Source organism: Annulohypoxylon maeteangense, assembly GCF_022496945.1.
Source record: "Annulohypoxylon maeteangense strain CBS 123835 unplaced genomic scaffold GGS22scaffold_20, whole genome shotgun sequence".
Lineage (NCBI taxonomy): Eukaryota > Fungi > Ascomycota > Sordariomycetes > Xylariales > Hypoxylaceae > Annulohypoxylon > Annulohypoxylon maeteangense.
In genome coordinates this window covers 280,279-293,915 of record NW_025953267.1, presented here as the reverse complement: position 1 = coordinate 293,915, position 13,637 = coordinate 280,279, and the positions used below count along the sequence as shown (strand labels likewise).

The following is a 13,637-nucleotide window of genomic DNA, read 5'->3' as shown; positions in this document are numbered from 1 at the left end:
TTCCTTTGAATTTTTACTTTACTCCCTTTATACGATTGGGTATGTAAGTCGCTCCAATGATACTTCTTTGATTGTACCAAAGCATACTTCAAGCTGCCTAGACTATAACATGCATGTCGTTAAAACTCTTTCTAGATATGTCATTTACAAATTGAAATTCCCTAGTGATTCAACTTTCATTGAATATTCATACGTTTCTAAGCACGACGGGCCCGGGCCTTCATTCCACCATCTAGGTGTCGGGACGCCGTTAGGTCGTACAGGCACACGCACTAGAGGCGACTTTCCCACCTACGCTGTAGTTATCTAAAACGTCTTTAGATTTGCAATAATAATTCGGACGTAGGTGCACTCATATTCATCATCACCAAATCTACGATCCCTCCTTATTTTCCCTCGGTACTTACCTAGTACCTACTTGTCGTTCTCTGTTCTTCTTCTCTCCCTCGAAGCTTACTACTGTCATTTTTGTACTACATGTAAATAACTAATTCCACTTCACGTTTTCACCTTTATTACCACCCTCCTCCACCAGATTTCCTCACCACATCCCCAGTTACCTTCAGTGACTATTCTTTGATTTTTCAGTTCCATTTTCTCTTCCACACTCGCTCTTGTTTCTGTATATCACAGGACCGCCACCAGGTTAGTTTTCGATCTCGTTTTCATATCTCTTCAATTCGTCTTGTCTCCTCCCCTCTACAGTCCTTAATCTATCTCCTCTCTTCATTTTGTAACCATTCCTTTTTCTAAACCACAACTATTTTCCTTCCTTCCTCCATTTTCTCCGAGTGGTCACTCTCATTCAAATTTCTCTATTTACAAGATAACTATCTGGGTAAGTATTTTATATCACTATTAAATTTCCAACCTCCAACAGCTCGGGTCCCTATCTTCATCACCCTCCTTACCCATATCGCTCATGCTTTCAATACATTCTATCTCCAGGAGTCTCTGCCCTCTCTTCCTACATTTCTCTCCGTCACTCTTCGTTCTCCGCATCAAAATATACAGGCAAATAGCTCTGGCCGATTTTTCATATTTCCTTTCCCACCTCCCGACTTTCCTAGCATGTCAAGCACCGAGTGCCTTGTTACCTTCCTCGCCAGCTCTCTCACTCTTTTAACAAGTCACGGGACTAACTTTACCTCTCAAGTCAAGCAGTCTCAACCTCGTTCTTTTCAAGACACCTACTTCTAGATAGTACAACATACAAGACCTTTGATATGATTATCAAAATTTGATATCCACAACTCAGTTAGCAGCCTAGCTTGTATTCCCATCCAGGTGAATATTCCCACTATGGCAACCTTTCTTCCCTTGGTGCAGCCAAGTGCCACCGGACCACGCTTCTTGCCAACGCAGCCGCATCCGATACCAAACCCGTATCATGCCAGCACCACTTGCGACCATGCGGTGATATGTGTTGTGTGTGGTAATATTTTCAGACCAACTGTAAGTCATTATAAACCACTACTGTCTCATACCGGTATATATCCTACAGTCTACTAACCTCATCTGTTTTATAGACCCGCTCCTCGCTCAACCTAACCGAGCCTCGGCTCTATCATCACTGGACGCATCCGGCTCTAATTAGAGCAAAGCCAGGCTTCATTGAATGGTGCAAACAACCCTCCACAGCTCGAGCCTTTCGCCGTAATGACTCCAAGCTATTCGACTTTTTCACAATCGATCAATTCATTGGTGGTCCCGCTGGTTTTTTCAATAGATCTACTGGCCAAATGGAGGTCAATACTCAGGATGATGAAATGTATCTCCCTATTCACGTCCCCTGCCTCGAGCTGGCTCTTGCGTTTTGTCGCTACCAGTCCAAGTTTGACATCAACTTTCGAGATGTCAGCAATGGAATGAACTCAGGCGAGCCGTCCAGCATTGCTCATCTGTATGAGATCTGGATGAAGCGAGCATGGATAACTCAGTCTCCATTCCGCAGTCGCCTTACGAAACCTATCATGGAACCTCACAAGTATTTTGGCGCATTCGTCACCAACGATCTACAGCTGTATTCTCATGCCCGAACCAGCCACCAATGGGGACATATGATCCGAGTGCAAGAGTCGGACCCCTCGCTTGACCTACTATCCACTGCTCGTGCCATCGTTAGTGGAGTAGTCACCCTTAACGTAGGTGAGGCAGAAGAAAGAGCGCGTGAACCAGAGGTTGTTGAGCTCCGAGCCCGCATTGCCGCGTCGCCCCCCGAGGTTCGTATTCTAATTGATGAAGCATTGGAGCCTTTTGACGATATCGGCCTAGCGGAACTCTATTGCACGCGCGTGTATCCGCCGGAGTGGTGGCTGGACAAGCTCGTCAATGGTGTATTTATTCCGTGGTTACATGATCTCACCATCCGCTGCATACGAGTAGCATTAGACGAACAAAATCGCCCGGACGTGGAACTAAATCAGCTGGATTGGGAGTTGCTCTGCCGACAATTAGCTCAGCCCGATCCCTTCGATCGCGATCTAGGAATCCTCCGCTGCCCTCGTCTCCAGAACCGACACCGCATCTGGCGCCTTCTCGCCAGCGCTCGACTCGGACACACGGTGATTAAAAACATCTAGGTAGCCCGCGTACCTGTTATGATTCTCGATAAATCATGACCTTGGGGGATCATCAAGTCTTTTTTTCCTCTATTTGCATTCGCATGGCGTTTGAGAGATGACAACGATACCCTGAAAATCGGCGCCTCGCGCTGATAGGACTTATCGCAAAGTCCTACGAATTACTTCCTATGGTGTTCTGGATTTGGCTTGTTTACGAAAATGGTTCTGATTTGGAAAATGAAGATAAGGGGCAATATGGACTCGACGATTTGAAGTCTATCGGCAAATATCTACCCCTTGTCATCGTCGCCATCTACAGAAAGGTCTTACTGTGTATTCCAAGCAATATGCACAGTTTTACTTGATCTGGCTTTGGCTTTCCCGGAACGGTTGCGTTTTGCTTTCTTATGACGGATAATTGTTTCCCTTTGCACTGCGCTGTTTCTAGAGATGGAATTGTACCTGGCTACTACATGACTGGCATTCTCGCATACAAGATTAGGTACTTGCAGATATCTTCAATAGAACTGTGACCTGCATTCATGGCAATTGAACTAAGTAGAGCCGATAATGGCTCTTGTGAAATATTCATATATATATGTGGCCATTTCCGCCTGCCGGTGGAAAGGGACCCTCTAGATTACCACGTAGGCACGGTGAGCCCGCTAGCAAAAAAATCAATGACCATTAAATGTAAAATGACGGCCCTCTAACAACAATCCAGAGAGGAACCGACATGATATAGGTACGTGGAATAGGTATTTCAGACTAAAGTCAATTGAGGTCATCATAAATGTGTCAACTGTATTGATCGTATTATATCTCATCGTGATTATAGCCACCTTACTAGGTATCCTATAGAAGGGTGGTCGCTATCTAGTGCTGTGGTGATAGTGGCGTCTAGCGCTATGCGCACCTCTAGCGAGCTCTGTTTAGAGCCCTGGAGGTATGGCGAATCGTCCTTCAAAAATTAATTTTGCTTGGGGCATTTAGGACGCGGTTAGTGGCGCTTCTGCTGCGCTTGTGCTGTATTTTATCGTGAAATCCGCTAAATGTATAAGGGGTCTAGTGCAATTCAGCCCAATTACAGCTGTTATACGGTGACCCCGCCACCCCGCCCCCGCGTCCATACCGGGTTTACTTAATTCTTGCATCAAGTTGGAACACTCCGCGTACCTACCTACCTACCTACTTACCTGGCACAACAAAATATTCAAAATCAACAAGACAAATTCTCATTTTCTCGGATAGAACAGGCCATGGATACTACGAATAGGATTGTCGAGCTCGCCTTGCTCATCGCAAATAAGACGTTTATGATAAATAACTTCCTCGTTGAGAAGGGGTTACCTACTCTTTCATTGGACGCAGACGCTCCCAGGTTTCCACCCATACCCGACCGCGACAACATGGAATATACAAGAAACTGTGTGATAGAAGCTTGCACGGAATTAAGGGCTTTGATGACTGGGCCTAGAGATCTTTTGAGGTTCAATGTTAGTTCTCTGCACTTCTTTCGGGGCCATGTTTAGCTAATAACGCGTTATTGATAGTGGACTTCTCACAGCAGCGCAAAGGTTATTCTCCATTTCAAACTAGATAAATCGTTCCCAGTAGGGGAATCTACCTCGTTCAAGGCTATGTCGAAGTTTTCTGGCCTTAGCGAGAAAAATGTTCAACGTGTTATCAGACACGCTATCACCCACCATTATCTATTCCAGGAGAAAACGAGTGGGGTTATCACGCATTCCTCCTTAACAGCTATTCTTTCTCGTGATGATGCCGCGCGTAACTCGCTTATCGTTGAGCTAGACGAAATTTGGCCCGCGGCGGTCAAGGTAAACCCCTTCCCCTGAGAAAATTCTTATACGTGTGCTCATTCATCGTGTAGATGGCGGATGCTCTAGAAAAATGGCCAGACTCAGAAGAATGTAACGAAACAGTAAGATAACCCGAGCCCTATCTACGTAGGGGCTTATTGATACATATATGTATTGTGTTAATTCGCGTTGAAGGCGTTTAATCTTGTGAACAACACCAACAAGAGCATGTACGAGATACTCGCAGAAGATCCCATCCGCAGAGAAAGATTCGAGCACTACCTCTCCCAGCCCGATATCTCAGACGACAATGTTTTCTTTGAAATCCCCTGGGAAGACAGGAGTACTATGGTTCAGGTCGGAGGATCGTACCACAAGATCGCAATTGGCGTCGCTCAACAGTTCCCAAATATGAAATGCTTCGTACAGGATCTTCCGGACGCAATTGCGAGGGCCGAATCACAATTTCCCGCCGATCTTCGAGACGGGGTCACCTTTATGGTGCATGATTTCATCAATACACCGCAACCCCTCAGTGTAGACATATACATATTCCGATCAACCATGGATAATTTGGCCGATAATGATTGCATCAAGATACTTCGGAATCTCATTCCAGCCCTAAAAAAGGGGGCAACGATTATCGTTTACGAACGGATCTCCCCAGACCTACCCCGATCCGGCTACCATACCGAATATTCCCGGAGAGATACGTAGGTTTCCTGAATATTATGACATCCATCATTAGTTCGTATTGATCTGTCTGGCTGATCCTTTTACAGAAATTTCGATATGGGAATGGCACAGCTTTTGAATAAACCACAGCGCACTTGGGATATGTGGCACACACTATTCAATCAAATAGATTCGCGGTTCGAGTACATATGTGCTACCCGCCCGAACGGTTCCATGTATTCATTTGTCGAGTTTGTATGGGACCGATAGGGGTAGCACTATATGTTGTGTTGTTGATAAGGGGTCGTTCCATCTTGTACCACAGATCCAATAAAGGGGCTATGTATTTCGGTACATCACTATCACGAACAATTTTTTGGCTCTCTTCGAGTCATTGATAATATCAAATAGAATAGAGATCCTTCTCCCAAATAAAGTAATTTAATTGGGTAGGTATATATGTCCACCCTCGGACGCTCCACCTTTATCCAATCAGTGCTCCGGAATTTACAAGGTTATAACCCCCCTTTTCTTACCTAGGCAACAAGCTACATATTCCGACATCCTCCTACGCCGCATCGATTTATCTCATCCTCAATCATTAACGTACCTATATTCCAAAATGCGTAAGCCGGCTGCACCTGACATAACATTTGAGGACTGGATAATTAGCCAGCAGGATAATAACTCCTTTGAGGAGGGAGACGATCTCCTAAACAGCCCTAGAGATGAAGACTCTACGTACGCTCGCGCCGTCAGCCCCCAAGGATCTAATACCTCGAGTAATAGTGAAATTGAAATGGAGGCCGAAGGTCTCTGTTCTCAATGCATGCGACTCGTGAACCACGTTGATTCAATAAGGGGACAAAGCGGGCACAACATGGATATTCCTATGCGAACCAAGCTATCTGCCATGAGAACCTCTCCTTGCGACATCTGCAGAATCATATATCGAGGCCTAGACGAGATTATGGGCTTCAATGAGATTAACGACTGGTTCTTCCGATTAACAGTAGCCGTTGACTATTTCTTTCGCGTAAGCTCTAGAGGCGTTAAACCTCATAAAGGCCCCGGCTTATACAAACTACCAGACTGGAAATGCGACCTTTACTTCTTTACCCCAGACGGTAATTTACACTGAAGCCTACTTTATACGATCAAGACACTGACATATTAGGTGGAATCTGTCCTTGGGGTCTATTTCCTACATCGCCTCTTTATAACATCACGCCAATTGGCTCTGAAAGATTCTTCAAAAGAGCGCTGCAATTCGTACAACAATGCGACTTGAATCATTCGTGTTTACCGCAAGATAAGACCTCATTATTACCTACGCGAGTGGTTGACATCGGAAAAAGCGGCTTGGATGACGTGAAATTACTCTCTACAGAGGGCCGCAAGGGTCGGTACATCTGTTTGAGCCACTGCTGGGGCGGACATCAGCCAATTCAGACGACGAGTCAGACACTAGAAGCATACTCTACATCACTCCCATTTCAAAAGATACCGAGAACCTATCAAATCGCAATGGACTTTGCTCGTAGACTTGGTGTTCGTTACATCTGGATCGACTCCCTATGCATCATTCAGGACGACAAGGATGACTGGTCTCGCGAGTCCGCAAATATGTGCGATATATACGAGAACAGTTACCTTACAATTGCTGCAACATCTTCCCCCAACTGTTCGTTTGATATCTTCAAGACAGAGTCGCGGAAACTAGCAGATATCGCCGGCCAAAGCGCCACCGGAAAACCGTACCGAGTAATGGCTGTTGATGGGCTCCGGCATCCAGATATCGATACACCACACGACATCATGTTAAGAGACTGGCCACTTTTGAGTCGCGCGTGGGTCTTTCAAGAAAGGCTTCTATCCCCGCGCATCCTGCACTTAACTCAATTCGAGATCATCTGGGAATGCAAGGACGGGTCCATGTGCGAATGTGGCAATATGCCATCCTCCAGCAAAGAACACCATCACACGCTTCTAGAAACGTTGTCCGGCTCAGCACTAGCGATCAGATGGCATGATATGGCTGAATGGTATTCCAAACTGAGCATAACGTACAATTCAGACAAGCTGCCCTCATTATCCGGACTAGCGAAGCAAATGGCGAAAAAGCGACCAGACGCGAAATACCTCGCCGGGCTGTGGGAAGACTCGTTGGCCGTGGATCTCCTCTGGAAAAGAAACGAGTATGCGGATAAACCACATGCCCCGTCAGCCAGGATAACCGAATGGATCGCGCCTTCGTGGTCTTGGGTCTCTCTTGGTGCACCGGTCCATTTCCCCTTCGGTCCGTTGGTATCTACCGGAAAAGGGGTTCCACGGCCGAAGGCAAACTGGGTCGAGACCTTTCCGAAGCTCTTCGAAATCGAGTGCGATTTAGCGACGTCTGATATAACGGGGAAGATTTCCGGTGGTTTTATCAAGATTACCGGGAGAGTTATCCAAGCCACTTTAAACACCACTCTCTCTTACGATGGAATCTCAAAGGTAAGTAGAGTTTCGCTGCCTTTAGAGGGAGATGAGAGTCTTCACGCGGCTATTAAGTATTTCAACGACCCGATGGTTTCGGGAATTGTGGATCTTGACTACCCGGAGGACTACCAAGGCGATGAACAAGGCGGACAATGGGATGTGTTGGTGGTGCCGATAGCAAGGGTTCAGAGATTGGACGAGTCTATTTCTCAAGTTGAAGAAGTCGACTACTCACTAGTACTTACAAAAATTGACGACCAAGAAAAATATAAGAGAATCGGGTTGGCGAGGGAGAAGAGAGATTCGGGGGTTCAACGGTATGTCGATGACCCTGCGATGATGTGGCGGGAGAGGCCCGGTTGCTTTGCCAATCTTGGTTCGGAGAAGACAGTCACGATTATTTGAGCTTGAATTATAACCTTGGGTAGGTAGATAAATCTTGTTGGATAGGCAGTAAATAGTTGTTGTACCTAGTATTTTCTCATGTTTGAATCGAAACGAGGGGCAGATGACCTAATCTAGTTGATTACATAATACCAGCATTTCAAGATGACTAAACTCGAACAATCGGCTGAGCTAATCAGCTGACATAATGTTTGATTACCTAATTCAGCATAACATAAGCGAGATGGCTTCTTAGTAATCATATCCTCAGAAACACATCGCGTAATTACTCCTCTATGCCTCCTTAATACATAAAGAAGTTCCATAGATTTTATATTACACATATCTAAGTAGAGCCAGGATATACACATTAAACTCAGACAACCGCCTCGCAACGCTGGCATAGCGTATCCTCCTTTGGCGCGGTGTAGCGCCAGCAGCGGGGACACTTGGCCTGAGTAGGGGGCAACACCGTAACCTGCCCCTCGACACCATTGACGAAATCTCGAGCATAGGACCACTCTGTCGTTACGTCTGCTGGGGAGTTTATTTGGACCGATGAGACGACGAATATGGACTCCAATTCGTCTTTATATTTCTGTAGTACTTTCAGGAGCACGGCGTCCTTACTCCGGATGTTGACTGAACACTGTAGAGACTGACCCACGTTCTTGTCGTTTCGGGCATTTTCAAGACATAATTGGATGGTACCGTGGACCGACATAAGAACCGGGATATCTTCTCTTAGTGACGTGAGATCGTGCGTGAGTCGGCTAGGATCAATGATGGGATCGGTGTAGAACTGATGGAATGGGTATGTAAAAGATCTATATCGTGATTGTCAGTTTATAGAATATTAAGGGGCTCTGTTGATTAGGGAGAACATACGGGTCTTCTTTCACCCACTCGGGGCGGTGATCCCACGCCTCCTCGACGATTAGCGGCGCCATTGGTGCCAGCATCCTCAGAAGGCCAGTTAGTACGGGTTCGATAACACCTCCACCATCCCCGCAGTAAAGTCGATCTTTCAGCGCTTCAAGGTAGAACGCTGATAAATCGACTGATATCCATCTATTCAGGACAGCATATCCTTTATGAAACTCGTGGTTGTCAAATGCCTCTCCCACTTCTTTCATCGTATCCTGTAATTGTATGATAGCAATATGATCCAACACGGATAGAGGTGAGGTTCGGGCAGATTTATGCATTGAGCCAAGCAGCATCTTCACAATGACTCGATACTTGATTAAAGCCGCGTGGATGGCGCTGAGGACTGGAGCACTGATAGCCACATCGCGAGTATAAGTACTGCTGGCTGCCCATAATCTTAGAGCATCTGGACCCAAAGCATCGTAGGTCGGTTGCGCCTGAGCTGCTGCCTTATTTTTCTTCGGCTTAACAGGTGGCAGGATAGAACCATCCATAACTTCCTGTGGGTCTATGATGTTACCCAGTGATTTAGACATCTTCCTACCGTCTTGGTCAAGTGTAAATCCATGGGTGATCAATTGTTTGAAAGGGGCACCTTTCTCGAAATTTCCGTCTTCTTGGGCTCCTGCAGCAATTCGAGTGAGAAGACTGGACTGGAACCAACCGCGGTGCTGGTCAGTTCCCTCGAGGTAGACATCTGCGCGGCCTGACATCATAGTCCAGCTGCTTCCACTATCAAACCATACATCCATAGTGTCCGTTCCTCGTCGGTATTCACCCTGGTCCCTCAGTGAAGGTGGGATCCAGGCTATGTCATCCGCAGCGTCCGACCACCAGGCCTGAGTTCCTCGCTCTTGAATGAGAGATATGATATGTTCGACCACTTCTTCGTTTACCACAGCCGCGCCTTTATCATCGTATAGCGCAGGGATAGGGACACCCCAAGCACGCTGTCGAGATATGCACCATTCGCTTCGGCCTTGGATGAAGCTCTCAAGTCGCTTTTTACCGCCTGTCGGAATAAAACGAATGTTTTGAAGGGATTTAAGGGCTTCTTTTTTGATAGATTCAACATCGGCGAACCATTGTTCGGTAGCTCGAATGATCACAGGTTGCTTGGTTCTCCAGTCATAGGGATACTTGTGTGTGTGTTTTTCCGTCCATAAAACGTCGGCATACACCTGAAGAAGACTAAGCACATCCTGACCGCCACCTTCGATTACAGAAGGAGATGATAGCAGTGCTTCTGGTAGGTCGGGGAAGGCATCCTCCGTGAACCTTCCGTGATCATCAATAGGAGCTACCACAGGAATACCAAGGGAGCGGCAGACTTCGTAGTCGTCGAAACCGTGACCGGGAGCAAGATGTACGAGTCCAGATCCTGAGTCCGCTGACACGAAATTTGCATGTATAATAGGCTGCGGGGGGCCGGTTTTGCCCCGAAGTCTGTTGAAGTACTTTAAACCAGCTAGCTTTGTACCAGGAAGAGTTCCAAGAACTTCGACATGATCCTTCGCGCCGATTTTAGAGGTAAAGGTATCAACACGGCTCTTAGCGACAAGCAGAGCATTGACTCCAGACAACACGATACAGTATTCTAAATCTTCGTGTATAGCAATAGCCCTGTTCGCGGGTAATGTCCAGGGAGTTGTAGTCCATGTCACGGCATACAAGTTTCCCTCGACCAGGGCTTGAATGTCATGAAACTGGGGGAGTGTCCTCCAATCATCAGTGATCTGAAATCTGACCCAGGCAGAATTCGAAACATGGTCGTCTCGGTATTCTAGCTCGGCTTCGGCCAGGGCAGTTTTCGAAGAGGGTGACCAGTAGACGGGCTTAAACCTACGATAGATCAAGCCTTTCTTAACCATCTGTTGGAATAGACGAAGCTGGCGCATCTCAAACTCCGCATCCATCGTAGTCCATCGTTGATCCCAGTCACCCATGACCCCGAAAGATCGAAATGCTTTCATCTGCTTCAAGATAGTGTTGGATGCTAGATTACGGGCGGACTTCCGGATCTCAATAGGAGTAAGTTTGGCATTCTTAGAATTCTCGAGAGCCTTGAGCTCGATTGGGAGCCCGTGACAATCCCATCCTGGAATGTAATTCACTCTTCGGCCTACGTATCCCTAAGTATAAGATTCACGTCATTTAAGAATTTGGTATAGCTTGTGTCTAATTAGATGCTGACCTTGTTGAATTTTTGTTCTTAAAATCATATCCTTCAAGATCTTATTTAGCGCATGGCCGACATGAAGTTTGCCATTGGCGTAAGGAGGACCATCATGGATCACAAAAGTGTCCTCGGCAGGCAGATTTTGCCTTTGCCACTCATAGAGATTATCAGTGCATTGCTGAAGATACTGCTCCCGTAGTTTAGGAACGGGTCTCGGACTAATCCAACAAAATCAGCTTCAGTAGAGTAGGATATGCCAGAGAAATTCGCGTACGGAAACGTAGATTTCGGCAATTTCAGTGTTGCCGACCATGATTTCGACATGGTCTCTTCCAGACCATTGTCGTGGCGGCTGTTCAAGGGGGATATGAAAATCTAGCCAAATCGCATCATGAGAATTCAAATATTTTACTTTACAGTGAAGCGCCAGTTAGTTTAGTGATTGTTATCGATAAGTAGATAGCTTAAGCCACGCAATCAGAGTGAGGCTAAGGAATTACAAATCCAAGCCTCAATTGGCCAATCAATCTTTTTCAAATCGTTAAACCTGAGCCACAGGCACACGGATTTTAGGCAGCTGCATCCCCTGTATATGGATTATCGATAAGGAATAACAGTGACCTCATAGGCACCTGCGCACATTCCACAGTCTTTACGCCTTTACATGTAATCCTTCGAAACACAAACTCACCTATCGAGAAATGTGTTGCGTACAATCTTGCAATGGCGCCAATTCGCCGATACCTTCGCATCACCAAATATTCCGTCATTGAATGCCGAATTTACCTTGACAATCCTGCCCTTGCTCATACTTGGCTCTTGAGTCCGAGGAATCCGATGTTGCCAAGAGTTATCGAGAGTGTGCGCCCACTCGTATTACCCAAGCTACGTGAGGAACGGGAGCGAAGTAGAAAGCGGAGTACTAAGAAGAAAGGGATCAAGGATGTTGTGGTCGAAGGTAGGTCTCATTACCTAGCATCTAGCCCGTCTAGTGCATAGAACATCATCACAATAAACAACGGACAATGGACACGGACCCGCAGCGAAGCAGAGACTGCAGAGTACTGTACATTATCTATCACGGGACTTTGCGCAATGCCTCAGAAGATCTACCAGAATAATGCAGCGATGTAACACATTATAGATGATTTCGAGGTATCCATATTCCTGACCGAGACAAGCACCCGCCACGCGCTCCTCACGAAGCACAAGCACTTCCACGACACCACCCAAACCAAGCTAACCTCTAATTCCGCACGCTTGATTGGTGAGACCAACGAGGCACCCATCGATGTCGATGCTACGACAGGACTAGGTCCAGTAATCAGGCGTGAGGAGAGCGACGACGACGAAGATGCTGCGGTGGCCTTGGCAGCCATCCCAGCGGCAGATGAGACCGCAGCGGGTAGCAACAGTAGTAGCGGCAGGCGACCCAAGCGCGCACGCAAGAATACAGAAACAGAAATAGCCGCAGATCCCGACCTAGATGTGGAGATCGTCTCGGATAGCCAGGACGAAGATGACCAAGACGACGAGGACGATCAAGACGGTCTATTCGTGCATGACGACGACGTTAGCACGAGGCCGCCACCGCCCAAACGTCGCAAGGGATCTGCGAAAGAAGTGGACGAAAGTGCCGAGGCCGAGATCGAAAATGACAAAGACGACAAGAAGAAATTAGCGATGGACATCTCGTACGAGGGATTTTCTATTTACGGACGCGTGCTGTGCCTCGTCGTCAAGCGCCGCGACGGTAACATCGGCTCCGGCCCCCAACAACAACAAGCGGGCCGTGGCAGCAAGGCCGCGACCGCTGCGGCCGGGAGCCATGCGACGAAACATGGGGGCGGGGGTCAGGCTATGATGGAGAACTTCATCATCTCCACCCAAGTGCCGGCGGGCGCAGAGCCGTCGTGAACCCCATCGCGATAGATACGTTATTACAATGTCTCATTACTAATACATACACATACACTACGCTACCGTCTTCTACCCGCGATGGATTCGCGCGCGGTAGCATCCATGCACGTCACCCAATCTTCGACCACGTGGGCTGTAGGATTCGGCCGACCACTCGATTTTTGACGAGGGGTCGTCTAGCATACGGCATGTTCTCTTATTATTTTTTTCATCTATTTATGCGCGCCGGCTTACTAGTCGTATGCGGCCGCACGTCCGTTCTAGAGCGATCTATTCGACATGGAACGCCAGAAAATTCTCAAGATATGGCAGATCGTTGATCGTTGCGGTGTGGTGTGTATGCGGGCGTAGCTTAGTAGCAGTGGTCGCAAAAGGGGGGGACTTGGCTCTCGTCCATACGCTGCCGTCGCAGCAAACTCCCAGATCCTTCTGCGGTGCAACCGTCACAATATACCTATCCCATCCGCGCCACCAGATTCTTCTCAGACCTTCTCCGTGTCGGTGCCCATGGAATCCACGGATGCGCTACCCCCCTAGGCAACCTACCTAAGCTTTCTCTCCTATGCCACGTTGTATGTGTATCTGTATATGTATATGCAAGACCAATGCAGCCTCCTTTTCAGATCACTTGATCCAGGAGCGCTCGAGATAGGCTACCTGGGCATATCGGCGCATGCGGGC

The 13,637-nt window shown here is 47.3% G+C and overlaps 5 protein-coding genes across 5 annotated transcripts; 4 read left to right on the top strand and 1 right to left on the bottom strand.

Annotated features, from left to right (window-relative positions):
• Positions 1-1,302: 1,302 nt before the first annotated feature.
• Positions 1,303-2,582, top strand: GGS22DRAFT_192359 (uncharacterized protein; the record flags this gene model as incomplete). The annotated part of the gene is made up of 2 exons (XM_047965250.1): positions 1,303-1,455; positions 1,530-2,582. The coding sequence occupies 2 exons, from the start codon at positions 1,303-1,305 to the stop codon at positions 2,580-2,582; spliced, it is 1,206 nt and encodes a 401-aa protein (XP_047815105.1).
• A 1,181-nt stretch (positions 2,583-3,763) lies between these two features.
• On the top strand, positions 3,764-5,529 carry GGS22DRAFT_172796 (S-adenosyl-L-methionine-dependent methyltransferase). Its single transcript, XM_047962824.1, has 5 exons — positions 3,764-4,060; positions 4,118-4,402; positions 4,456-4,506; positions 4,580-5,097; positions 5,167-5,529. The coding sequence occupies exons 1-5, from the start codon at positions 3,824-3,826 to the stop codon at positions 5,327-5,329; spliced, it is 1,254 nt and encodes a 417-aa protein (XP_047815104.1). The 5' UTR covers positions 3,764-3,823; the 3' UTR covers positions 5,330-5,529.
• A 152-nt stretch (positions 5,530-5,681) lies between these two features.
• Positions 5,682-7,948, top strand: GGS22DRAFT_192357 (heterokaryon incompatibility protein-domain-containing protein; the record flags this gene model as incomplete). The annotated part of the gene is made up of 2 exons (XM_047965249.1): positions 5,682-6,186; positions 6,237-7,948. 2 exons carry the CDS (start codon positions 5,682-5,684, stop codon positions 7,946-7,948), a joined length of 2,217 nt encoding a protein of 738 aa, XP_047815103.1.
• A 299-nt stretch (positions 7,949-8,247) lies between these two features.
• GGS22DRAFT_172792 (isoleucyl-tRNA synthetase) lies at positions 8,248-11,439 on the bottom strand. Its single transcript, XM_047962823.1, has 4 exons — positions 11,311-11,439; positions 11,052-11,254; positions 8,816-10,979; positions 8,248-8,754 (listed from the first exon to the last, which is right to left on the bottom strand). The coding sequence occupies exons 1-4, from the start codon at positions 11,358-11,360 to the stop codon at positions 8,304-8,306; spliced, it is 2,868 nt and encodes a 955-aa protein (XP_047815102.1). The 5' UTR covers positions 11,361-11,439; the 3' UTR covers positions 8,248-8,303.
• A 262-nt stretch (positions 11,440-11,701) lies between these two features.
• GGS22DRAFT_73102 (uncharacterized protein) lies at positions 11,702-13,075 on the top strand. Its single transcript, XM_047967932.1, has 2 exons — positions 11,702-11,994; positions 12,181-13,075. The coding sequence occupies exons 1-2, from the start codon at positions 11,760-11,762 to the stop codon at positions 12,951-12,953; spliced, it is 1,008 nt and encodes a 335-aa protein (XP_047815101.1). The 5' UTR covers positions 11,702-11,759; the 3' UTR covers positions 12,954-13,075.
• Positions 13,076-13,637: the final 562 nt, after the last annotated feature.